This window comes from Anabrus simplex, chromosome 2 (assembly GCF_040414725.1).
Source record: "Anabrus simplex isolate iqAnaSimp1 chromosome 2, ASM4041472v1, whole genome shotgun sequence".
In the NCBI taxonomy this organism is placed as follows: Eukaryota; Metazoa; Arthropoda; class Insecta; order Orthoptera; family Tettigoniidae; genus Anabrus; species Anabrus simplex.
This window is the reverse complement of record NC_090266.1, coordinates 1073244255-1073271775: the sequence shown is the minus strand read 5'-3', so window position 1 is coordinate 1073271775 and position 27521 is coordinate 1073244255. Positions and strand designations below refer to the sequence as shown.

At 37.0% G+C, this 27521-nt stretch overlaps 1 protein-coding gene across 1 annotated transcript in view; it reads left to right on the top strand.

Annotated features, from left to right (window-relative positions):
• The window catches only part of LOC136863295 (sedoheptulokinase), a 165775-nt gene that overhangs the window by 81598 nt on the left and 56656 nt on the right, over positions 1–27521 (top strand). The window contains exon 5 of the mRNA XM_067139680.2: positions 4982–5119. Coding sequence (XP_066995781.2) covers positions 4982–5119 — 138 coding nt within the window. The remainder of the gene's footprint in view (positions 1–4981; positions 5120–27521) is intronic.

Here is a 27521-nt window from a genome sequence, read left to right as displayed (position 1 = left end):
AGTTGTGCAATGGTGCTTTTTTTTTCTTTTGGATTGTTGTGCATTGGTCAGTACTGAATAAAGGTTTAGCATTACAATGTCCTTTGCCTGCTGTTCTTAATGATAATAAGTAAATGGTGAAATCACCTTTTGCATGTATCGCCTGGTGTAAGCACTGATGCAGTGATTCAAATAATTGGTGTTCTGTGATATAGCCAACCACATCCAAAGTTCATCAAAAGTTTCTGGTGGATGATCATATTATTGTACCAGTCAATCAATCAATCAATCAATCAATCAATCAATCAATCAATCAATCAATCAATCAATCAATCAATCAATCAATCAATCAATCAATCAATCAATCAATCAAGCAAGCAAGCAAGCAAGCAAGCAACTGATGTGGAGAGTCTAACCAAGTTCTCACCAAATTCAGAGATTTGTTCCATTTAAACCTATCTTTAGACTGAGTAACTGTGCTGAAAAGTTCTTCTTCTTCTTCTTCTTCTTCTTCTTCTTCTTCTTCTTCTTCTTCTTCTTCTTCTTCTTCTTCTTCTTCTTCTTCTTCTTCTTCTTCTTCTTCTTCTTTATTGCTACTTCCACCAATACTAACATTATCCTTTTCATTTGTGTCCCTTTCTCTATTCAGAGTGTCTTCAACTTTTGCTTCCATAAGCTTCTTGACTTTACTTTTGCAGCCAAAGCAGTCAAAACTTTGGGTGAAAGGATGCAGCCAGTTGGCATTCTTTGTCTTCCATTAATCCTCCGAATCTTTCTTTTATTCCAGTAATTGGGCATTGACTAAAGAGGTACAACAATGCACCAGAGGTTTAAGATCTTGCAGTTAGAACACTGTTGTCATAATTGTTGGCAATAGAGTCCAAAGATATGCTTGAGATTCACCTTGAATTAAGTCTAGCAACCTAGCCAATGGTGATGTGACCTGCAAAGAAATTATTTTAAAAAGTATATATTTTGGTAAATGATTGAAATGACTAAATTAAAATACAGTGTTGCATTAGGTAGATTTATAAGATATTAACCTTCACATACTTCATTAAGGCCACATCTCTTGATCGTTACAAGGTTGTAAGTTCATCTGAAGCATGACTATATGAAGAGCAGGCCTTTTTGTCTCCCAAATTGTGGCTTGTTATTTATTTTTTTTAAATTTTTTTTGCTAGTTGCTTTACGTCGCACAGACACAGATAGGTCTTATGGCGACGATGGGATAGGAAATCATAAAATCAGAATTACAGTAAACAAGGTAAATATACACGGAAACTAACAGCAGGATGTGGAAAGTGGAAGGAACCCTACTAGGTCGTGAATCGAAGGACTTTTGTGGCTGAAGCTTTGAACAAAGAATAATTTTGTTAATATCTCCCTCTCTCCTGTCGTTCCACTCATGACTGAGTATCGTGACCCAAGGACTTTGTTGTTTCTTTTATAAGCTGATACCATTCTGTACGTACTTGCGTTTTCCGGAGAGTAACTCTCCATGGTAAGTCCATGATCTCTCTTACTTGATCAGCCCACCTTTTTGCAACCCGTCCTCGTGTCCTTGTGCCAGAAACTTTTCATTGGACAATTAATTTTTCCAGGTTGTCATCCTCTCTTCTCATAATGTGACCAAAGAACTGCAGGATTCTCTGGTACACAACTTGGCATAAACTTTCTTGTATTCCGATTTCCCAGATGACAGAATCATTTGTTCGCCTAGCTGTCCACGGTATTTGCAACATCCTTCTCCAACACCACATTTCAACGGCGTGGATTCAGTTCCTGTCTTTAACTTTTATGGTCCAAGTTTCGCATCCATACAGGAAGATCGAGAACACAAGCGAATGGACTAATCTTTTCATTGTATTCATAGATATTGCTCTATCTTGCCAGATCTTTAATTTTGCCATAGCTGTACATCCTAGAATGATGCGACGTTTGATTTCTTTTTTGCGGCTACTTTTATCCTTGATTATTGGACCAAGATAAGGAAACTGACAGACTCCTTGGAGATTGTTCAGGTGCTGTGGCAGCTGAATCTCTGCACCTTTGTTGACAATCATTAGTTTTGTCTTGCTCCAATTAATTTCCATGCCAAGTTTGTGACTTTCCTGTTGTACACGATCCATTATCTCGACAAGCTCCTGTACACTGCTGGCTACAAGTGTAGTGTCGTCTGCAAAATGGAGGTTATTAATTCTCTTCCCACCAACCGAAAATCCTCCTTCCCAACTGTCGAGGGCATGCCTCATGATATATTCACCATAGATGTCTGACAGTTGAGGTGATAAGATGCATCCTTGTCTCACACCTTTGGAGACTTTGAAACTTGATGATAGATCACCATCAACTCTGACTTTGGCCAAGTTGTTATCGTATAAGCCTTTTATAATGAGATGAGATGGAATTCAAATTTCCTCTAGAACACACCACAACTTCGGCCACAAAACACAATCGAAGGCCTTTTGGTAGTCAATGAAGCACAGAAACAAAGGAATGTTGAATTCATGTGCCTTTTCAACCAACTGATGTACATTTAGAATCTGTTTTCTAGATCCTCTTCCCTTGACAAAGCCAGCCTCTTCTGACAGGAGCTGATATCTAATGTAAGGTTTCAAACGTTCATTTATGATATGCAATAATATTTTACTTGCATGTGATATTGTTGAGATGGTTCAATAATTCCCGCAGTTCCGTGTTATCCTTTTTTGTGAAATGGAATGAAGATGGAAATGAGCCAGTCTTGTGGCCATACACCACTGCCCCATATCTTGTTACAGATGAAGTGCATTAAACGTACCCCTTCTTCTCCCATTTCCTTAATAATTTCTCCAGTGATGCCATCACTTCCTGGTGCTTTATGATTCTTCAAGTGTTTAATTGCATCTTCTAATTCTCTCCTCAATATTGAAGGCTCTGGTTCAGACTTAGATTGATTAGGGTTGTAGTTTTTGCAAACATTCCTGGTAGTTGCATCGCATATAGATTTTCACAGTATCTTTTCCACCTTTCAATGGCCAGTTGTTTCTCTCCAATGAGGGTACTATCTTCATCTTCCACAACCCATGAACGGGGCTTGAATTCACGGGTAATTTTCTTTACCTTCATAAAGAGATCATGAGGTTGACAGTGCTGCTTATGCAGTTCAATCTCTTCACAGATTTCATAAATCTGGTTTGCCTTAACAAGTCTTCCACGAATATACTTTGGCACCCATTTCTGCACTTTCCCGGAAGATTCCATTTTTCTACTGGCATATTGACTTTCACAAATCCTTCAGTTGTATCAATATCAATATTCTTCTTTGAAGTCTTTTGCAGTTCTCGATCCACTGGCGTGCTTCACTGGTCTTTCTTTGTGATGCACATTTTTGATCAAGGAATGTTTGTCCAGCGGGTCTTTTCTCTTATAATCTAGATGACGTTCATAACGGTCACACATCAGCACGTTACCAAACACAAACAAATGTTGGGTTTATAATTTCTAAAGCCCTGTCAGATGCTAAACGCTCACCTTTGACATTTTTTGTAATTGTAGACCTACACACAACACAAATATGTACCTATACATGTGGCACATAGAGAATGATATATTAACGTTAGCTGATGCAGCATTTGAAGCACACACTGTTATATTTCTTTGTGTGTTCTACCAGTATCTTTGCTATCACAAATGTTTCAGTTGTATCAAGTAAATTATTCAAATTATTCAGGCTCCCTGAGGTACTGTCTACAGTGGTAATTGTTGCCTGATCTGCCATGCATAATTCTCACTGTACACATATTAGCCTGTATTTTGATAGCTTCTCTCCATTTAGAGTAAATAATGGAATAATGGCAGTTATTTCAGACACTAGTTATTATTTTTTTAACAGAATTTAATTTTAAAACATGTAAAAATGATTTATTTCATTGAAATTAAACAACAGTTATTCAAATTGCATACAAGTAGACCTAAAACTTTAGAAAATGGTGTTATTTGTTGAATATAACCAAAATTTGCATTATTATAAGATTTTGTTTAATTTTGCTATTTAATTTGCACATACGTTGACCCATTATGCATAGATAAAGAATGAAACTGTCTTTTCCTGTGTTATTATCACTTTTGTTTATATTGCAAACTGAAAAAAACAAATGCCTCTACTGCTCTATTCATTACTATTTTGATTGCCAATTTTGAAACACAGGTCACTGTAATAATTATAAATATACAGACACTGCTCTTATCTTGCATAGAAGTTTATTTGTTAATTTCTGCAATATAGTAATTATAATCTTTACTTGTTAAGAATGTTCCTTTTCGCTAATAAATAGCTACAACATTGAACAGTCATTAAGCTGTAAACAAGGGATCATCAGACTATACGGTCATATGCCTTACATATAGGTTATAGTAGTCAGAGCACTGCTCATGTAGTTGCCACACTGTACCAAATTGAGCTGACTTGACTGAATTGTATTGAACTACAGCAAACCAGTTCACTGTTGACATCATGGTGAAACATGGCAGTTTTACTTGTTAGTGTGGTTGTGAAAATCCAATATTTCATTTATTTTCATTTATATTTAACATTCTGTATTCTCTGGAAGTACAGTTTTGTAGTAGAATGGCTGTCATCACTGGATGCAGAGACACCTATCTAGCTATCAGGCTTGGCTTCAAAGAAATTGGTCTAATCACTTCAGTAGGATTTCATCTTGTCTGTTTCGTGCCCCCTTTCTGCTCTCATATTCTGTTTATAATTTTCCTACACCTTTTATTATCTACCAAATGTTTGACACTTTAATAATGAAATTCAAACCCTTCCTCACAGTTTCATTTTTCTATAACCGGAGAGTCCATCTGTCCATCTTATATAAATTTTTTAATAAATGTCCTTCCCCAGTCCTTCCTTTGTTTCTGATTCATTAATGGTCTACTAAATCTTAGAAAATATTGTATACCAGTTACACATGTATATTTCCTCAAATGTTATATTTTATCTTGTCTAAACTAGGAGTTGCTCTTGGAGATCTACCATGTTCAGTGCTTGCTGCATTGGAAAGACCCAGTGATGCTATCATGAACATCTCAACGTCGGCTCAGATGGCTTTTGTAATGCCCTCATCATATGAGCCCAGCAGTAATTGCCAAGGTAAGTACAAGTCATGGTTATCATATGAGTGAATAAAATGTAGTGACTTTTAAAGTACGCGAACCTTTTCTTGATACCAAATTCCGATTCAGCACTAGGGAGCTCAGGTATTAAGAAAAGGTTTGCGTACTATACTTGTAAGTAGGATACCCTACCTGAACATATTAAATTTGATAACATTTGGTTGGTATGGATTTTGCTCAAGGTGGGTGACCATACACACACACTCTGTTTTTGCAAACTTTATTCTTACATTTTAAAAAATGTGAAGGATTGTACTTTCTAAGATGCAGTGGGAGACTTTATTTCAACACATGAACTCTTTTAGAATAATGATATCTTGCCAAAATACATACATTGATCATACTAGAGATTTGGGGAGTGAGAATTTTAAGTGCCTACATAAATTAGATATCCTACCCAATGGAAATGTCTTCATTAAAACTAAAAAGGCAAGGGACCACCCAAGGTATTGTGAAAAATGGTACACACTTCCTCACAAGGAGGTAAGTGTTGTTTGGTTTATTCGTCCTCACAAAAAGCAAAGGGTTGTTTTATACTGAAAATGTGCTGTCCCTAACCTACAAATTAGCCACAGGAATAGATGTAACTTCTTCTAAATCAAATTAAGGTATCAAAATACTGGCTAATGTGTGTACAGCGAGAATTATGCATGGGAGATTAAGCAACAATTATCACTGTAGACAATACCTCAGTGAGCTTGAGGCATTTGCCCACTTTAAGTGCACAACAAGAGGTAAGCAGCATTTGGACAGTCTTTCAACCATCAGCGCTCAATAGGTTGATAGTGAGTGACATCACCCTCTGTGAAACACTAATGCCAGTAGTCTTCACTGGGTGTGCTGTCATCAGGTTAATTCACTGAGGTAGAGAGGAAACTGCCTGTAGAATCAATATGCTGTGGAACAACATCTGGCCACACTTATTTTGTTTCATAGTTGGATATATTAGAATGTTTTAGTTTTTGCTTCATTGGCTATTTTTGAAAGAAAATTGGTGTCTTTTGAGGTAATTATAATATATGGCCTCAGCTACCATGTGCACACATTTCAATTTGACGCCATCTGGCTGTCTGCTCGTCAATTTCGGCGTTCTGTTTTACTCTAGACCCACTAGATGGGCGTCTGTGGCTGAGATTTAATTAATTTTGTCAGGTAAGCACCAAATGTGTCACCAGAGATCTTTTACATGCCGACATCGTACGACATGGAGAGTCCAATGGACTTTTTTCCACCCTTAAAAAATCCGACTATCTGCGCCGGGTTTGAACCCATTATCCTGGGATCCGGAGGCCAACAGTCTACCACTGATCAACAGAGGCAACTATTTTGTGGTAACGTTGCTTATGTAAATACCTTCCCTATGTACCTTAGGTTTTATGAATTCTGTTGTTTTTACAGTTCTCACAAAGATTGTTTACTTTGTTCTGTTTGTCATTTGGGTCAACAGTCCATGAACTCATTTGATGTAGCTCTCCATGCCATCGTATCTTGTGCTAACCTTTTCATTTCTTCGTAATTTCTACATCTACTCTAAACTGTTTGTCATAGTCATGTTTTGGTCTATCCTACCCCTACAATTCTTACTGCCTACACTTCCCTCAAGATATAGAATACCCCACTTGAACACATTAAATTTCATAACATTCAGTTGGTTTTTGAATTAACTATGTGGCTTTACCTTCTTCCAAAAAAATCCTTTTTTTCTCTAAATTTTTCTCATTTCTGATGGTGAGGGGTGGTAAATTGATCAACTGCATGCTACTGATAAAAAGACAAATCAAGTATAATTTTTTGAATTGAAGACTTCTCTACAACTTTGATACTTCATCAAACCAGAATGAAACGAAACCCAAACTTATTGGTTAATTATAAAACATTTTGTGAACTATCAGTTCCAGTTTGGAGTTTTAAGAATAAAATTGTAATATTTCCTTCTGCCCTTTGCTTAAAACTTCAGATGAAGTAGACTTCACATCTGACAGAGAAATGTATCACTATCAAAGGGTAGAAAGATTCCACCTGTTCAATACTATTAGTTTGTATACTGGGACTAGTTTCGACCCCATATATATTGGGTCATCTTCTGCCACACTCCAATTGGAAGACATACGCAACATATATAACCAATAATGATATAAACACTGATATGACACAATTTATAGTCTTAATTTAAACTATTGATGAAGTCTGAAATAACATATCTACACTTTAAACTAAATAACACATCAAAAATGTTGTGGTTGATGACGAACTATTTTGTCGTTTCTACAGCAGAACAATAGATCACTACATCGATAATGAGGAAAACCTATTCAAAGTACGAATGTTCCCCTTAAAGCTACATAAGTCTTGATCCATATTACTATTGAACAAACATGAATATCAATCAAGTTGCTCGTCTACACAGAAAAGGATACCAACTCCCAGATCAACTCAAAAACATTGGCTGTTGTAGAAACGACAAAATAGTTCGCCATCAACCACAACATTCTTGATGTGTTATTTAGTTTAAAGTGTGGATATGTTCTTTGGACTTCATCAATGGTTTAAATTATATCAGTGTTTACACAGAAAAAGATACCAACTCCCAGATCAACTCAAAAACAATAGTATATTCAAGTATTTTTAGCCAAATTTTCAACATTTGAAGATGCTGTGTTTTGGACGTCAATGTCTTTAGAATTGACGGTTATTCCAATTTTAGTATAGTCATTTATATTGTTAAACTATTAATGTGTTCATAAATTCCTATGTTTATATGTTTTATTATTTAATTTTAGAATTATAATTAAGCACAAATTTCTAAGCAAATTAAATATGACAGGTCTTAACCTTGAGATTATTATATAGGCTGAGGATGCTTGAAATTCAAGCAAAACATGTACCTATAAAATAGTGTTGTAGCATTAATAAACCATATTGACTCACATTTCTGCAAATTCAGCAACAACTAGTTATTACATTATAGAACTTGGCACAGCACTGATTGCAGCCCAGTATATTACTGAGGTTTTCTGCAAATTTTCTACCAATAAACTGTGTCTTTTGTTTGTTAAAATCATTTTAAAGGCTGTAAATAACTTTTTTGCCAGCCCCGCAGTGTAGGGGTAGCGAGGCTGCCTCTTACCGGGGGAGGCCCCAGGTTCGATTCTTGGCCAGGTGAGGGATTTTTTACCTGGATCTGAGGGCTGATTCGAGGTCCACTCAGCCTGCGTGATTACAGTTGAGGAGCTATCTGATGGTGAGATGGCGGCCCCAGTCAGGAAAGCCAAGAATAACGGCCGAGAGGATTCATCGTACTGACTACATGACACCTCATAATGTGTGGACCTTCCGGATGAGCAGCGGTCACTTGGTAGGCCAAGGCCCTTCGGGGCCGTTGCGCCATGGGGTTTGGTTTGGAAATAACCTTTTCGTTGACACTAATGTCATTGGAGCAAACTTAAATTTTGTTACATTTTGCATGCTTGCTTCTTTTGGAATTTTTTCATCTTCATGCTGCAAACTCAGTTCTTCCATAAATTTATGGAAAAGTATTGCCAAAACCCCATTCCAACTGAATCCACACTCTGGAAAACAAATTTCCATATTGAGTACCCTCTTAGGGAGGTCATAAGGAATTTCGTGCATTGAGGTAGGTGTCAGTGAAAAAACAAGAGTCTCACAACAGATATATTAAAATAGCATTAGTTGATGAAGAATGCAATCATAACTAGCAGAAACCCTTCAAGATATGATGGTCAATGGGGTAAATATTTATTGAAGGATTTCCTTATATACAACATTCTATCGTACTTTACTTTTTTTACAGTTTTCTTTATGTTGCATTGACCTAAGAGAAGGTAATGCAGTAGGAGAATTCAGATTGGGACAAAGGAATGAAAGAGGAAGTCGGCTGGTTGAATTCTGCACTGATCATAATTTAGTCCTTGCCAATACTTGGTTCAGACTCAACAAACGACGGCGTTATACGTGGACGAGACCTGGAGACACTGGAAGGTATCAAATAGACTTCATTATGATTAGGCAGAGATTCAGAAACCAGGTGTTGGATTGCAAAACTTTCCCAGGAGCAGATGTAGACTCTGACCACAACTTGTTGGTCATGAAATGCTATCTGAAGCTGAAGAAATTGAAGAAAGGAAAGAATGCAAAAAGATGGGATCTAGACAAGTTAAAAGAAAAGAGTGTGAGGGATTGTTTCAAGGTACATGTTGCAAAAGGACTAAATGAAAAGGCTGAAGGAAACACAATAGAGGAAGGATGGATAGTCATGAAAAATGAACTCAGCAGGGCTGCTGAAGAAATGTTAGGAAGGAAGAAAAGATCACCTAAGAATCAGTAGATAACTCAGGAGATACTAGTCCTGATTGATAAACGACGAAAATACAAGAATGCTAGAAATGAAGAGGGCAGAAAAGAATACAAGCGATTAAAGAATGAAGTGGATAGAAAGTGCAAGGTAGGTAAGGAAGACTGGCTGAAGGAGAAGTGCAAGGATGTCGAAGGTTGTATGGTCCTAGAAAAGGTAGATGCTGCATACAGGAAAATCAAGGAAACTTTGGAGAGAGGAAATCTAGGTGTATGAATATTAAGAGCTCAGATGGAAAGCCACTTCTAGGGAAAGATGACAAAGCAGAAAGATGGCAGGAACATATCCAGCAGTTGTATCAAGGTGAAGATATAGATAATTTGGTTCTGAAACAAGAAGAGGCTGTTGATGCTGATGAAATGGGAGACCCAATTTTGAGGTCAGAGTTTGACAGGGCTGTGAGCGACCTAAATAGGAACAAGGCACCTGGAATTGATGACATTCCCTCTGAAATACTGACTGCCTTAGGAGAAACCAGCAAGGCAAGGTTTTTCCATTTAGTGTGTAAGATGTATGAGACAGGAGATGTCCCATCCGATTTTTGGCAGAATGTTGTTATACCAATTCCCACGAAATCCGGTGCTGACAGGTATGAAAACTATCATACCATTAGTTTAGTATCTCATGCCTGCAAAATTTTAACACGTATTATTTACAGAAGAATGAAAAAACAAGTTGAAGTTGAGTTGGGAGAAGATCAATTTGGCTTCAGAAGAAATGTAGGAACATGTGAAGCAATCCTGACTTTACATCTGATCGTAGAGGATCGAATCAAGAAGGACAAGCCCACGTACATGGCATTCGTAGATCTAGAAAAGGCATTCGATAATGTTGATTGAACCAAGCTACTTAAGGTGCTGAAGGTGATTGGGATCAGATACCGAGAACGAAGAATTATCTACAATCTGTATAAAAATCAGTCTGCAGTGATAAGAATGGGGGGCTTTGAAAAAGAAGCAGCTATCCAGATAGGAGTGAGGCAAGGCTGCAGTTTGTCCCCCCTCCTTTTCAATGTTTACATAGAACAGGCAGTAAAGGAAATCAAAGAGGAATTTGGAAAGGGAATCACAATCCAAGGAGAGGAAATCAAAACCTTGAGATTTGCCAATGATATTGTTATTTTATCTGAGAGTGCAGAAGATCTCGAGAAGCTGCTGAATGGTTTGGACGAAGTCTTGGGTAAGGAGTACAGGATAAAAATAAATAAGTCCAAAACAAAAGTAATGGAGTGCATTTGAATGAAGGCAGGTGATGCAGGAAATATTAAATTAGGAAATGAAGTCTTAAAGGAAGTAGATGAATATTGTTACTTGGGTAGTAAAAGAACTAATGATGGCAGAAGTAAAGAGGGCATAAAATGCAGATTAGCACAAGCAAGGAAGAGCTTTCTTAAGAAAAGAAATTTGCTCACTTCAAATATTGACATAGGAATTAGAAAGATGTTTTTGAAGACGTTCGTGTGGAGCGTGGCATTGTATGGAAGTGAAACATGGACGATAACTAGCTCAGAAAGAAAGAGAATAGAAGCTTTTGAAATGTGGTGTTACAGAAGAATGCTGAAGATGAGATGGATAGATCGAATCACAAATGAAGAGATGCTGAATCATATTGGCAAGAGGAGATCGATTTGGCTAAATTTTGCGAGAAGAAGAGATAGAATGAGAGGACAGATCTTAAGACACCCAGGACTTATTCATTTGGTTTTTGAAGGAAGTGTAGGTGGTAAGAACGGTAGTGGTAGACCAAGGTATGAACATGACAAGCAGATTAGAGCAGATGTAGGATGCAGTAGTTACGTAGAAATGAAAATATTAGCACAGGAAAGGGTGGCATGGAGGGCTGCATCAAACCAGTCTATGGACTGATGACTCAAACACATGTTCTTCCTCAAACTGCCTTGCTGTGAATAGTTGAAGATGGCCATTTACATCGGCCGAAACTAGTCCTAGTAAAAAAAATAGTGTATTGATTAGATGGTCATAAAACTTTCATTAAGAAAATAAATCATATCCATCAATACAGGCCTAACAAAAATTCATTGCCTATACGAAAATGGAAGTGTTTTATTGGATGTTGTTAAGGCAGTTCAAGAGATTAGAGCTCTCTCTTCAGCTTCATTTCCACTTATTATTTCCAACTCTAAATAATTTTCGTACATGCTTTTTTAGAATTATGTCCTAATCTGGTTCCATTTAGGAGCTGTTGGGAAACGTTCCAATTTCTAATGAGTATAACTACGGCTCCAATTTTTAGAATACATGGAGGTAAATCATGCATTCCAAAAAATTCAAGAATTATGTAGAAAATTGAAGTAGCTAGCTTTCATCTTCCATATTAATACGTTGATGCTAGTCTAGGGTTTTGAACTACCGGGTATAAGTCCAATGACCTTCAAATTAATTTAAGAAAACAGGCAAGTTGGCCATGTGGTTAGGGGCTCACAGCTGTGAGCTTACATCCGGGAGATAGTGGGTTCAAATCCCACTATCGGCAGCCCTGAAGATGGTTTTCCATCGTTTCCCATTTCCACACCAGACAAATGCTGGGGCTGTACCTTATTTAAGGCCATGGCCACTTCCTTCCCTCTCCTAGCCTTTTTCGATCCCATCATTGCCATAAGAGCTATCTGTGCCAGTGCGACGTAAAGCCAGTTGTAAAAAAAAAATAATTAAAAACGGCAGCTTTCGCAAAAATAATGACATCTTTCCCAGAAGTGAACGTTTGCTGTAAATTTCAATCACGATATCATTATGTGCCGAAATTCTGGCTGGTAGTTCAATAACATTTCATCCATCACCATCTACAGAGGGGTAGTCGTCGCCATAACTGATGAGTGATGGCGGTTGAGTGAAGACATGTGTGAATAGTGCTCCAGTGTAAATGTGTTATTTTGGCTGATTATGCTGGTTTCCTAACTTGGAGGCATGTCTACCGATGTAGTAAGTTTCAACGAACAGTAATAACACTAAGTTTCGCTGGTAGATAGGCGTAATACTGGTTTAATTTGTATTCTATATAAAGGATATTGTATGTAAACATTAGGCGGTCAGTGTTGCAAACCCAACGAATTCAAAACACCGGAGTACGTTCTTCACTGTTTGTTTGAGATATCGACCTTGCCTATGCTTGCGATGAGCACCTGTTTGGAGTGTGGAAAATCTGTATCCAGGCAGGATACCACTGCTAAAATACAGTGTTCTAATTGCAGTAAATGGTTTCATTCTAAATGTGTAAATCTCCAAGACAGAGACTTGAAGTTACTCTCATCCAGTGATCATAAATGGAGGTGCAAAGCTCGTCATAGTAAAAATAGATCGAGCACTGTGAGTGATGAAATGTCAGTAGCTGAGATGCCATCTGTTGGTGACATCTATGAACTTATGGTTACTCTAAAGGAGGATATGACAGCTCTAAGGAAATCAACTACTGACATTGAAAGACAGCTAGGTAATGCAATTAATGTCTGCCATGAGAGATTAGATGAGCATCAGAAACTTCTTGATAATCAGCAAGCAATAATAGCAAGACAGCAAACGATAATTGACAATCTGTTATCCGAAAATCAGCGGCTCCAAAAAACAGTAAATGACCTTTCGATCTGATGTGATAACAGTGAACAATATTCTAGGGTAAATACTCTTGAAATATATGGTTTTCTCGAGGTTCCCAGTGAAAACATTGTTCAGACCGTCATAAATGTCGCTGGGGTCTTAGATGTTGAGCTTAAAGAGGACATGATTGATGCTTGCCATAGATTAAAAAAGGTCAACAATTGTCCAACTGCAGGCATTTTTGTGAAGTTCGTTCGTAGATGTCATAAGGAACAGCTCCTTGAGAGGCGAAAAAATCAAAAGAAACTTATCCACTTCTCACTTGGGCTTTACAGTTGCTAATCCTGTGTATATTAATCAGTCCTTATCCCCAGGGAGGAGAATTCTGTTTGCTAAGGCAAAACAGCTGCAGCACGACAAAGATTATAAATATCTATGGGTTAATAACAGCGGAAAAATAATGATCAGGAAAGAAGACGGTAGTCCTGTTCATGTCCTTCGTAGTGTCGAAGATTCAAGTAAACTGTAATGCGTTTTGGTTTCCTTTACTACCCTTACTGTTTGAATATTTTCCACTGATCAGTCATTTGTTAACTTCTACATTTTATTTAACATTTTTATTGCCTTTTAAATGTCTGTGAACAATTTGTCAATTTACTACCAAAACGTTAGAGGACTTCGAACCAAGTGTGAGTTATTTCTTCAAAATCTCCTTTGCTGTTCATTTGATGTACTAGTGTTAACTGAAACGTTCTTGACGAATGATGTATTTGATAGTGAATTATTCGATGATCGATATGTGGTATTTAGAAATGATAGGGACACATCACTAACAGGAAAGTCACGTGGAGGTGGAGTATTAATAGCTATTAAAAAGGGATACCGTGTAAAGCTATCCTCTGTTTACAATAGTCAACAATGTGAATCTCTTACTCTTCAAATTCTTGGTAACAAGCGAAAGTTATTTATAAATGTTGTCTATATAACTCCCTCTTCCGGCTACTCTGTATATCAGGATTACATTAACTATGTTGAAAACATTGATCACCTTATAATGTCCGATTGCATCATTATGGGTGATTTTAATTTAGCTGAAATTAATGATGTAAATTATAATTTTACTGAAGGATCAATGGCCAGTCGTAGTCTAACAAATTTCATGTCGTATTTAGGATTGAAATCATATAACAATGTTCTCAATTTTAACTCTAGAACACTAGACTTGGTTTTGGCCAACATACCAATTAATATAAAACATGAAGAATTCGTACTGGTACCAGAAGATTTGCATCATCCCACACTCTCTTTATTATCGTTACCAACCAGGAAACTTCCCATTTTTAAGAACATATGCCGTGAATATTACGACTTCAAAAATGCAGATTTTATGAAACTTTACTGTGAAGTGCGTGACTTTGACTGGAACCCGTTGTATTCCTTTGAGAACGTTGACCTTGCAGTAGATTTCTTTTACACCTCACTCTACAAATGTTTTGATGTATGCATTCCCAAGAGGAATCTCATTCAAAAATCCAAATATCCCGTATGGTTTACACATGATATTATCCAAATTCTGAAGCGAAAAAAGAAATGTGCTAGGAAGAGAAAGTTTTCAAAATATTATGACGATCGATTTAGGCAGCTTAGAAGTGAACTAAAATCTAAAATAAACATTGCATATAAAATATATATTCACAACTTAGAAAATGGAATAAAACACAATATTAATAATTTCTGGACGTTTACTAGTAGTAAAAGAGAAACGCGAATAGGTGATAATGCCTATTTCTATAATGACAACAGGTATGAAACTGGAAATATTGCACAAGGATTTGCGCAATATTTCTCATTGGTGTATACCATCCCGGACTTTAATTATAATATCGATAACATGGACTTGGATGAGATTCCTGTATTACCAACTATGGATGTGCTCAATATTACTTCTATATCAGAAGAGGAGGTAAAAAGAGTCATTAATGGAAAACTAAAACCTAAAAAGGCAAGCGGTCCAGATAACATCCCACCGTATATAATTAAAGGATGTGCTGAAATACTGGTTCCACAGCTAACCTTCATTTTCAACCTTTCATTAAAAAGGTCTTGCTTCCCCGAAAGGTGGAAAATATCAAAAATTAAACTAGTTCCGAAGGCAGGCGTTCATGAAAATATATCTAACTACCGCCCTGTTTCCATTATTGATGCCTTTGCAAAAATATATGAACATATACTATATTTTAAGATCTATAATCACATTAAGGCAGGTATTTCAGAATTTCAGCATGGATTTTTGCCTAATTGATCTGTTATTACAAATCTTGTAGGATTTACTCAGACACTGTATGATGTATTGGATAACAACGGAAGAACGGATGTTGTCTATACAGACTTCGAAAAAGTATTCGACAAGGTAGATCATAAAATTCTTGTCCAAAAAATGCACCAGTTTGGGTTCTCAAAACCACTACTTCGAATGTTATGTACTTACCTGAAACATCGACGTCAGTTTGTGTCTTTTAAAGGCGAAATCTCAGACAACTTCATTAGTTACTCTGGTGTTCCACAAGGATCTAATTTGGGTCCCCTTCTATTTTTAATTTTGATTAACGACTTGCCGAATAATCTTCGTCATGCCAGTTGTTTGCTGTTTGCTGACGATGTAAAACTATTTAAAGTTATTCATTACAAGAAGGATGAGGATGAGCTACAGCAGGACATTGATCGTGTTGTACAATGGTGCGATATGAATCATATGTCTCTTAATGTAAAGAAATGTAAATCAGTAACTTTTACCAGGAAAAAGAAAGGTACGAGTGCGTCATGCTATATAAAAGATACCAAACTAGAAACAGTTTCGGCAATAAGAGACTTAGGAGTAATATTTGATGAAAAATTAACATTCAACGCCCATATTACAAAAATAACGAACGAGGCCAACCGTATGCTTGGGTTTATAAAGGAGTTCTAAATTGTTTATTCAATCATCGATTGTTATTATTTACTAGCCTTGTTAGGAGTAAATTAGAATATGCATCTGTAATTTGGGATACGTGTTCTAACGAACAAATACATACTATTGAAGTTGTTGAAAACAAGTTTTTGCGGTATCTGTATTATAAAACAAATAAGACATTTTGCCCTTTTGATACATCAGCACGGTATTTAAGAAGTAACTTTAACCTCACGTCGTTGCGCAACAGAAGAATCATTATTTCTCTAAAAACGTTATACAAAATTGTAAGAAATAAATTTAATTCCATAGGACTGCTCAATTTTATCTCCTTTCATGTTCCACGAGCTGGAGCTCGCATGAACACAGTATTTCAAGTTTCAAGATCAAGAACATCTCATCACTTGAACTTGCCATTTATTAAAATGCTACGATTTTACAACACATTTGCTGCAGGAATAGATTTATTTTCAGAATCACACACTGTTATTAATTCACATTTAAAGGCCTGTGTTTCTAATTTATAAATTCAGACTCCTTTTCTATATAATAGGTGCTCTTTAATTTATTAATATAGTCACTTACTACTTTATTATATCCTTGTTTCAATTCCTGTATTTTTATAGTGTAGAAATAATCATTGTTGTACTCTGGATTGTCATTTTCTCTGTATATGTGTTTTCCATTCATTCTTTTTCCTTGTCTTTATTATCTTCAGCATTATTATTATGTATTTATCTTTACTTACATGTATGCATTATAAGTACTGTTGTATTAACCCATTCCAGTCTGGGCCTTAATATCCCTAACAAACGTTCTGGACTGGACAATTTTAAGGATCTTTAAAACATTATATCTCTGTACCTGTAGTAGATATTGGCATGATTCTTTTTTCTTTGTGCTTGTTTGAGAATCTAATTTTCAAAAGCGCTCTTTGTATCATGTCAACTATCACTTGAGATTTTAAAATTGTTTATATATTATACCATGTTTCGAATGGAAGAAAAGTCTGACGGATAACTAAGCAAGTACATTTTTCTGAAATACAGTTATATTTACCCTATTTTGCTATTATAAAATGTGCATTGCAATTACAAAACAACAACAATAATGAGTACGATATAAAAACAATAATTTTTCAATAATAATAATAATAGTAATAATTACAATAACGAAAATGCGAGCTCTTACGAAATTTTATTTTAATTGATAAATTTTGTTAAAACTTACTCAAATGTAAAATTATTGTTCCATTTACCACAAAATACTTCTGAGAAGGAGAAAATAAGTCTTCTAAGCAGACAACTTTACGAATATGTAGACAATCTTACGTATTCACGCAAATATGAAATACGCAGGAACATGCGCTAGGCCGTAAAACGATCACCAATCATAATGAAATGCAAGAAGTTGTTTCGAATTCATATGTCAATAATATGTTCATTCGCACATAAACTTATAATATATCATAAAATATCGAAAATATCACTTTCGTCAAGCACATGTTCGCCGCGAGAAACCATGTCTTAGAGCTCACTGAGTGACAACATCTACTGATGCATGCAGTTCAAAAATATCGTAAATTCTCTGACTTTGACATATAATACTGCCATCTGTTTAAATACTCTCGTAACTAATACATGAAGAAATACGATGTAACCACCAGAATGCGTGCATAGCTCGTACTCGATTTTTAGCGAATTGTCAAACCTTACTACGAGCTATGCCCGCAGCGCGTCCTGAACATAATTTCGGCCGCTGCGAGCTATGCTCGCAGTTAGACCGAAAAGAGTTAAGAAGGTACTGTATTGGGCTTACTGCCTGTATACTTTCAAAAAGACACATAAATAAATAAATTACTGATTTCTTGCAAAAAATCAGCAACTTCCATTTTTTGTGGTTTTACCTGCATAATTTTATGTAAGTGGCCTGTTTAGAAGAAGGGTTAAAGAGGAGAGTATTTAACACAATTATAACTAAATAACTGTTTGGCGATAAGCATGTGGCAAAACAGGCAAAACCTTTATGAAATCTCCCCCAAGAACAAGAATACATTAATAAATGACTTTTTGTCATTGGGGCTTTATCCCATATGAGCCGTGCTAATCATATTGTCAGCAGCTGTGGAATTTAATATTAATCCAGACACCGAACACGCATTTAAATTTAGAGGAATTTTGAATGCCGTGTGCAAGGTACAACCGCTGGGCAGCAAACCAATGGCTATTCCTGTCCACAAAGTACAGCTGACCAGCAAGATGTCTGATTGTGCTTGTGTGCCTATCCCCTTATACCTCCCCTATTGTGCCATCTGCTCAGTGCTCTCACATTTCAGGTGGCCTTGAGGTACTGGCAAGCACATTTGCCAATGAAAAATGAAATGGCGTATGGCTTCTAGTGCCGGGAGTGTCCGAGGACAAGTTCGGCTCGCCAGGTGCAGGTCTTTCAATTTGATGCCCGTAGGTGACCTGTGCGTCGTGATGAGGATGAAATGATGGTGAAGACAACACATACACCCAGCCCCCATGCCCGCGAAATTAACCAATGATGGTTAAAATTCCCGGCCCTGCCGGGAATCGAACCCGGGACTCCTGTGACCAAAGGCCAGCATGCTAATCATTTAGCCATGGAGCCGGACGTTTGCCAATCAAAATGCTACATTCTTCTTTAATAATTTAAAAATATATGGCTGGAAATTTTTATACTTTTAATGACACACTGCAAATCTACAGGTCAAGAGCTTTCATCAGAATGCTTTATGATCTCAATCGGTTCAGCCGTTCTCTCAAACTCGCAGTTACAAAAATTAGCCTATTGTTTTAAATATATAGATATACCTTCCCCTCCACATCTTCTAGCAACCAAGGATCTCCATAAAATCAATTGCCAGTCTGTTCCATTTATTGTGAGCAAAAATTGACAGTTGTTATTTTCTTTTGGTGTTGAAGAGAGTAAGGTTTTTCTTTTCTCTACAGATGCTACCTCTTATATGATTCCACCCTAGCCTGATACATGTCACCTTTTTAGACCTTGCCTTTCACTGGATTTTAGAAACCATAAAGAATGAATTCCTGCAAGTCAATTCGGTGATCTCCGCAAAGATCCATCCCACATTGCATACTTCACGTGTGAATACCTAGTGAGATCACTCACCAACGAGTTCAAGCACGCTCCCGCAGAATGGTGCTAGTTGAGCCTATCACCAACACTACATGGTTAGCTGTTTTATTGGAGGTTGTACGATACACAAATAACCAAATACAACACACACAAAAAATTTTAAACAGAGCACATAAAACAATCCGTGTACTTAAGCTGCCCCTGTAGGGAATTAATCCTAGCTTTGACTGAGGAAAGAGAAATTTAACTCCCATTAAATTATGAGTTGCATACTTTAGTCACCTTTTGAGAGACACTATTGGCTTTTGGGCATCAGTAAGAGAGCTAGACTGGCCATGAATCTGACTACAACTAGGCTGATCTTGAACTTTACCTCTCACTGTTACCATCACTGCTTCACTCACATCGTGATTCTTGTTCCTTATCCTCTTGATACTGTCTTCATTCCTTTTCCTCCTGGGTGCCTTTCATGATTTTACCTCAGTGGATAGGTATTTTGGTAAATTTGGAAAAATATGAGGCACCGCTGCTTGTTTTAATTTCCACCTCACATGAGGAAGTTCAACGTTTTTAGCGTTCACAATGAAACAGTTCACCTCTTTAAGTTAATTAAATCTGCTGAAAAATGCAGGTCACATATTCTGCTCTTGGCTGACAATTGCTTATCTTTCTGCAGAAAAACTCTCATCCACTTCGCAAACAGATTATTTTCTTTTGGCGGTATAAAAAATCATTTACCATTAGGCTTCCTTTCGTAACCCAATTTACAACCAGGAATGAAACAGTACGACATTTTCTCGATATAATAGAAAACTAGTTGATTGAACACACAAAGCACTGCACAGATATCAGTACAGACTTTCGGAAAATATCAAAACAAACAAATTCCCTCAATTAGTGTTAAAATTGTTAGCATGACTTCACACACGTACAGTATTACCAACGTTGACAATTTGGCGCACGTGCTATTGCAGCTAGTTCGTTGTGACTGGAGCACCACACTCCGGCGGGGCCATCAACAACAGTGTTAAGAGAGCGGAGTGATCACACTAGGTATTCTATTCGTCGTGCTTCAAGGAAAACATCCAGAAACTCCTGTTCCTCCTCAGCCTATACTAACCTGCTGGGACACCTGGGTAGAGAGAGCTCTGTATTATGCAAAACACTTGGATGCCATTGCTGCTATGGTAAAGGAACTTCCTACTTGTGTTTTATTTGCGAAGGAACTCTTGAAAAGTCTAAGACTGAAGCGAGATCTTATCTATGTCAAGGCATAATTTTAATTCTAACAGTAGTGATCAGTGGTGCTGGATGTTGAGGTGAAAATTAGTGCTGTTAAGGGGGAAGTTTGAGACAAAGTCAACTGCAGTGGGAAAAAATTCCAAATATACTGTAATGGGTAGTTTAGCAAATATTTTGGTGGGGGAAGGTGAAGAAATTCCAGAGGAATTGGGCATAAAAAATATAATAATCTCTAAGTTTGCTTCTGGAACATCATTGTAGTGAAAAGGTCCTTTTCATCCTTTAAAATGATTTCAACAGACAAGAAAATTTGGAGAAAATTTTGGTAATACACTGTGCTGCTAATTACGAATACCAGAAGAAAATTTGGAGAAAATCTTGGTAATACACTGTGCTGCTAATTACGAATACAATTTTTTTTGCACTAACACATTTAAGGTTTTTGGTGATGGAAGGACAGGAAAGGGCTAGGATTGGGAAGGAAGTGACCATGGCGTTATTTTATATACAGCCCCAGCATTAGCCTTGTGTAAAAATGGGAAACCATGCAAAAACCATCTTCAGGAACAAATAATATGTGGTGTTTATAGAAAAAATACTTACTTTCCTACATAATTGGAAAGATAGTGCTTAATTTAATCATTTTTCAACCTATGTTAGGTGCCAGAAATGTCACTTTTTCATGTCTAAAAATAAAAATAATGCCTAGTTCAAACTTTTATGGACCTATTTTAGGTGCCCAAAATGTGGCTTCATGCTTAAAATTTTGAGGTCTAGTGATGAGTTTCTTACAAAATTTGTATTTGTATTTTTTCCTTCAACAAATGGCAAATCTATATATATAAAATAACTTGTCCTGACTGACTGACTGACTGACTGACTGACTGACTGACTGACTGACTGACTGACTGACTGACTCATCATCGCTGAGCCAAAACTACTGGGCATAAAGAAATAAAATTTTGAGGATACATTTATATTACAATGTAGGTGCTCACTAAGGGAGGATTTTTGGATATTCCGTCGCTAAGGGGGTGAAAAGGGGGGTGAATTTTTAAAATGAGTGTATCTATATCTCAAAACTTTAAAAGTTTACAGATGTAAAAATTGGTATTTAGAATCTCGTTTAAAAATAAAGAAGCATGTATTTTTTTGTTGCTAAGGAGGTGAAAAGGGGGGTGAAATTTTAAAATGAGGATATCTATATCTCTGAAACTTAAAAGTTTACAGACGTAAAACTTAGTATTTGGAATCTCCTTTAAAATAACGGAAACACGTGATTTTTTTTGTTTTTGCAAAATCCCATTTAGGGGGGTGAAAAAAGGGGGAAAACTGGTTGAATACCTTTTATGAGGATAGTTATATCTCAAAAAGTGAAGATGTTACAGACATGAAAATTGGTATTTGGTACTCCTTTAAAAATAAATATTCACATATTTTTTGTTTTTGAAAAATCCAATGAATAGGGGGTGAACGGAAGTGACAAACAGAGTGGAATTTAAAAAATCTAGGCCTAAAATATATTTCAGACACTTAACATGTTACAGACTTGAAAACTGGTACTTGGAATCTCCTGTAAAAGTAAAGAGACATATATAATTTTTTTTTGAAAATCCACAACAAGACCAAAAAAGGGGGTGAATTTTTCGGATGAGCCTACCTACAGTATATCTCAAAAGCATAACATTTCACAGAAGTGAAAATTGGTATTTTAATCCCTTTCAAAAATTAGTAATACGTATTTTTTGTTTTTGGAAAAACCGCTTGGGGAGGGGCGGGTAGAAAGAACTGAAAAGTGGGTTGAACTCTTTGTATTAGGATAGTAATGTCTCAAAAACTGAAGATGTTACAGACGTAAAAACTGGTGATTGGAATCTCATAAAGAAATGCATATTTTTTTGTTTTCGGAATATCTACTTAGGCGGGGGTGAAAAAATTGAAAATTAGTTAAATGATTTGTATTAGTCTACTTATATATCATAAACTATAGATGTTGCAGACATGAAAATTGGTGTTTGGAATCTCCTTTAAAAGTAAAGTAACACATATTCCTTTGATTTTGGAAAATCCAATAAAGGGGGGTGAAAGAATTGAAAAATTTATTGAATTATTTGTGTGAGGATACTTATATCATATGAAAACTGAAGTTAATACAGACATGAAAATTGGTATTTGGAATCTTCTTCAAAATAAAGAAACGCACATTTTAGGGGGAAAATAAACTTGGGAGGGGGGGGGGGGGGGCAGAGGGTGAAAAGGAATTGAATTCCTTTTATCAGGACACATATCACGGAAACTGAAGATGTTACAGTCGTGATAATTGGTATTTAGAAGCTCATTTATAAATAAATACGTATTTTGTGTTCTTGGAAAATTCACTTAAGGAGGAAGGGTGAAAGGAAGTGAAAAAATTTGTATTCTTTTTATGTGGATACTTATATCTCAAAACCTGACGATTACAGACATGAAAATTGGTGTTTGGAATCTCCTTTAAAAATAAAGAAACACGCATTTTGGAGGGGAATCAACGTAACGGGGGTGGGGTGAAAAAGGAGTTGAATTCTTATTGTGAGGATAGTTATATCCCAAAAAAAGATGTTACAGACGTGAAAATTGGTATTTGGAATCTCCTTTAAAAATAAAGAAACACGTCTTCTTTTGTTTTCAGAAATCCACTTACGGGGGGGGGGGGGGGGAATGAATTGAAATATTCGTTGAATTATTTGTATGAGGATACTTATATCTCTAAAAGATAAAGATGTGACAGACGTTAAACTTGGTATTTGGATTCTCCTTTAAAAATAAACACGTACTTTTTTGTTTTCGGAAAATCGACTTGGTGGGGGGGGGTTTGAAAATAAGTAAAGAAGGAGTTGAATTCTGTTTAAGAGGATACTTATATCTCAGAAACTGAAGATGTTACAGACGTGAAAGTTGGTACTTTGAATCTCCTTTAAAAATAAAGAAACATTTTTTTTTTCTTTCGGAAAGTCCACTTAAGGGGTTGAAAAGAATTGAAAAAGTGGGTGAATTTTGAAAATGAGTACCGGTACATCTACAGTATATTTCAAAACTTAACATGTTACAGCCATGAAACTTGGTATTTGGAATCTCCTTCAAAATAAAGAAACACACATTTTAGTGGGAAAGTAAACTGGGGGAGGAGGGGGAGAGGGTGAAAAGGAATTGAATACAGGAACACATACTTTTTGTTTTCGGAAAAGGCACTTAACGGGGGGTGAAAAGAAGTGAAAAAAGTAGTGAATAATTTTTAATGATGATGCTAATATCTCACAAACTGGTCATGTTACAGACGCGAAAGTTAGTGTTTGGAATCTCCTTTAAAAGTAAAGGAACATATATTTCTTTTTGTTTTCGGAAAATGGGAAGGACTGATAAAGGGGTTAAATTCTCTTTATGGGGATTCTTATAGCCTATCTCAAAAACTGAAAATGTTGCAAAGTGGAGATAGATATTTGGAATCTCCTTTAAAAATAAACATTTTTCTTCGATTTGTGAGAAGACTGTTTCTCATATGTACAATTCTATGTTGCATGGTCATCTTAGCCCCAAAAGCCAATAACACAAATGTGGTTTACAAACAGTTTCTGGGGTGAATGAAACTCAATCTGTTGGTGAATGTTTATACTTTAGGGATTTTCAGATAATGTCTTAGTACAGTACCGAGGAACGATTACTTTTATTATCTTATGAAATCCACCCTCCTCTGTGAACCATGTGACCTTGCCGCAGTGGGGAGGCTTGCTTGTCCTAATGATGTAGATAGCTGAGCCGCAGATGCAACCATATCGGATGGATATCTGTTGAGAGACCAGACTAACGAATGGTTCATCGAAAGGGGGGTAGCAGCCTTTCGGTAGTTGCAAGGGCGGCAGTCTAGATGATTGACTGATACGGCCTTGTAATAATACTCAACATGGCTTAGCTGTGTTGATACTGCTATACGGCTGAAAGCAACGGGAAACTACAGCTGTAACTAACTCCCGAGGACATGCAGCTCTCTCTGTATGAATGATGTACTGATGATGGCTTCCTCCCGGGTAAAATATTCCGGAGGTAAACTAGTCCCCCATTCGGATCTCTGGATGGGGACTACACGAGAGGAGGCGATCATCAGGAAGATGGATACTGACATTCTGCGAGTCAGAGCGTGGAATGTTAGAAGTTTGAATCGTTGTGGTAGGTTAGAGAATCTGAAAAGGGAGATGGATAGGCTAAAGTTAGATGTAGTTGATATAAGTGAAGTACGTTGGCAGGAAGAACAGGATTTTTGGTCAGGCGACTACCAAATTATCAACACGAAATCAAACAGGGGAAATGCAGGAGTTGGTTTAATAATGAATAAGAAAATAGGGCAGCGGGTAAGCTACTACGACCAGCATAGTGAAATAATTATTGTCGTCAAGATAGACACCAAACCAATGCCCACCACAATAGTGCAGGTCTACATGCCTACTAGTTCAGCGGATGAAGAAATTGAAAGAATATATGAGGAGATAGAAGATTTAATACAATATGTAAAAGGTGACGAGAATCTAATTGTGATGGGAGACTGGAATGCGGTGGTAGGCCAAGGAAGAGAAGGTAGTACAGTAGGAGAATTTGGACTGGGACAAAGGAACGAAAGAGGAAGTCGGCAGCTTGAATTCCGCACTGATCATAATTTAGTCCTTGCCAATACTTGGTTCAAACACCACAAACGACGGCTGTATAGGTGGACGAGACCTGGAGACACTGGAAGGTATCAAAAAGACTTCATTATGATTAGGCAGAGATTCAGAAACCAGGTGTTGGATTGCAAAACTTTCCCAGGAGCAGACGTGGACTCTGACCACAACTTGTTGGTCATGAAATGCCATCTGAAGTTGAAGAAATTGAAGAAAGGAAAGAATGCAAAAAGATGGGATCTAGACAAGTTGAAAGAAAAGAGTGTGAGGGATTGTTTCAAGGAACATGTTGCACAAGGACTAAATGAAAAGGCTGAAGGAAACACTATAGAGTATGAGTGGAGAGTCATGAAAAATGAAGTCAGTAGGGCTGCTGATGAAATGTTAGGAAGGAAGAAAATATCAACTAAGAATCAGTGGATAACTCAGGAGATACTAGACCCGATTGATGAACGACAAAAATAAAAGAATGTTAGAAATGAAGAGGGTAAGAATACAGGCGATTAAAGAATGAAGTGGATAGAAAGTGCAAGGTAGCTAAGGAAGAATGGCTGAAGGAGAAGTGCAAGGATGTCGAAGGCTGTATGGTCCTGGGAAAGGTAGATGCTGCATGTAGAAAAATCAAGAAAACCTTTGGAGAAAGGAAATCTAGGTGTATGAATATTAAGAGCTCAGATGGAAAGCCACTTCTAGGGAAAGACGACAAAGCAGAAAGATGGCAGGAGCATATCCAACAGTTGTATCAAGGTAAAGATGTAGATAATTTGGTTCTGGAACAAGAAGAGGCTGTTGATGCTGATGAAATGGGAGACCCAATTTTGAGGTCAGAGTTTGACAGAGCTGTGAGTGACCTCAATAGGAACAAGGCACGTGGAATTGATGACATTCCCTCTGAATTACTGACTGCCTTAGGAAAAACCAGCATGGCAAGGTTATTTCATTTAGTGTGCAAGATGTATGAGACAGGAGAAGTCCCATCCGATTTTCAGAAGAATGTTGTTATACCTATTCCCAAGAAAGACGGTGCTGACAGGTGTGAAAACTACCGCACCATTAGTTTAGTATCTCATGCCTGCAAAATTTTAACACGTATTATTTACAGAAGAATGGAAAAACAAGTTGAAGCTGAGTTGGGAGAAGATCAGTTTGGCTTCAGAAGAAATGTAGGAACACGTGAAGCATTCCTGACTTTACGTCTGATCTTAGAGGATCGAATCAAGAAGGACAAGCCCATGTACATGGCATTCGTAGATCTAGAAAACGCATTCGATAATGTTGATTGGACCAAGCTATTTATGATTCTGAAGGTGATTGGGATCAGATGTCGAGAACAAAGAATCATCTACAATCTGGATAAAAATCAGTCTGCAGTGATAAGAATGGAGGGCTTTGAAAAAGAAGCAGCAATCCAGAAAGTAGTGAGGCAAGGCTGCAGTTTGTCCCCTCTCTTTTTCAATGTTTACATAGAACAGGCAGTAAAGGAAATCAAAGAGAAATTCGGAAAGGGAATCACAATCCAAGGAGAGGAAATCAAAACCTTGAGATTTGCCGATGATATTGTTATTTTATCTGAGAGTGCAGAAGATTTCGAGAAGTTGCTGAATGGTATGGATGAAGTCTTGGGTAAGGAGTACAAGATGAAAATAAATAAGTCCAAAACAAAAGTAATGGAGTGCAGTCAAACGAAGGCAGGTGATGTAGGAAATATTAGATTAGGAAATGAAGTCCTAAAGGAAGTAAATGAATATTGTTACTTGGGTAGTAAAATAACTAACGATGGCAGAAGAAAGGAGGACATAAAATGCAGACTAGCACAAGCAAGGAAGAGCTTTCTTAAGAAAAGAAATTTGCTCACTTCAAATATTGACATAGGAATTAGAAAGATGTTTTTGAAGACGTTCGTGTGGAGCATGGCATTGTATGGAAGTGAAGCATGGACGATAACTATAGAATAGAAGCTTTTGAAATGTGTTGTTACAGAAGAATGCTGAAGGTGAGATGGATAGATCGAATCACGAATGAAGAGATACTGAATCGAATTGGTGAGAGGAGATCGATTTGGCTAAATTTGACGAGAAGAAGAGATAGAATGATAGGACACATCTTAAGACACCCAGGACTTGTTCAGTTGGTTTTTGAAGGAAGTGTAGGAGGTAAGAACGGTAGGGGTAGACCAAGGTATGAATATGACAAGCAGATTAGAGCAGATGTAGGATGCAATAGTTACATAGAAATGAAAATGTTAGCACAGGATAGGTTGGCATGGAGTGCTGCATCAAACCAGTCTATGGACTGATGACTCAAACAACAACACGAAATCCACGCGAGCAAAGCCACGGGTAACTGCTAGTAAGTTAATATGGGAAGTGCACGTGATTCAGAAAGCGATGGAACCAACTAGAGGGAAGAATATTCTGGATGTGGTGCTGGTAAAATCATATGAGCTCTATAGAGAA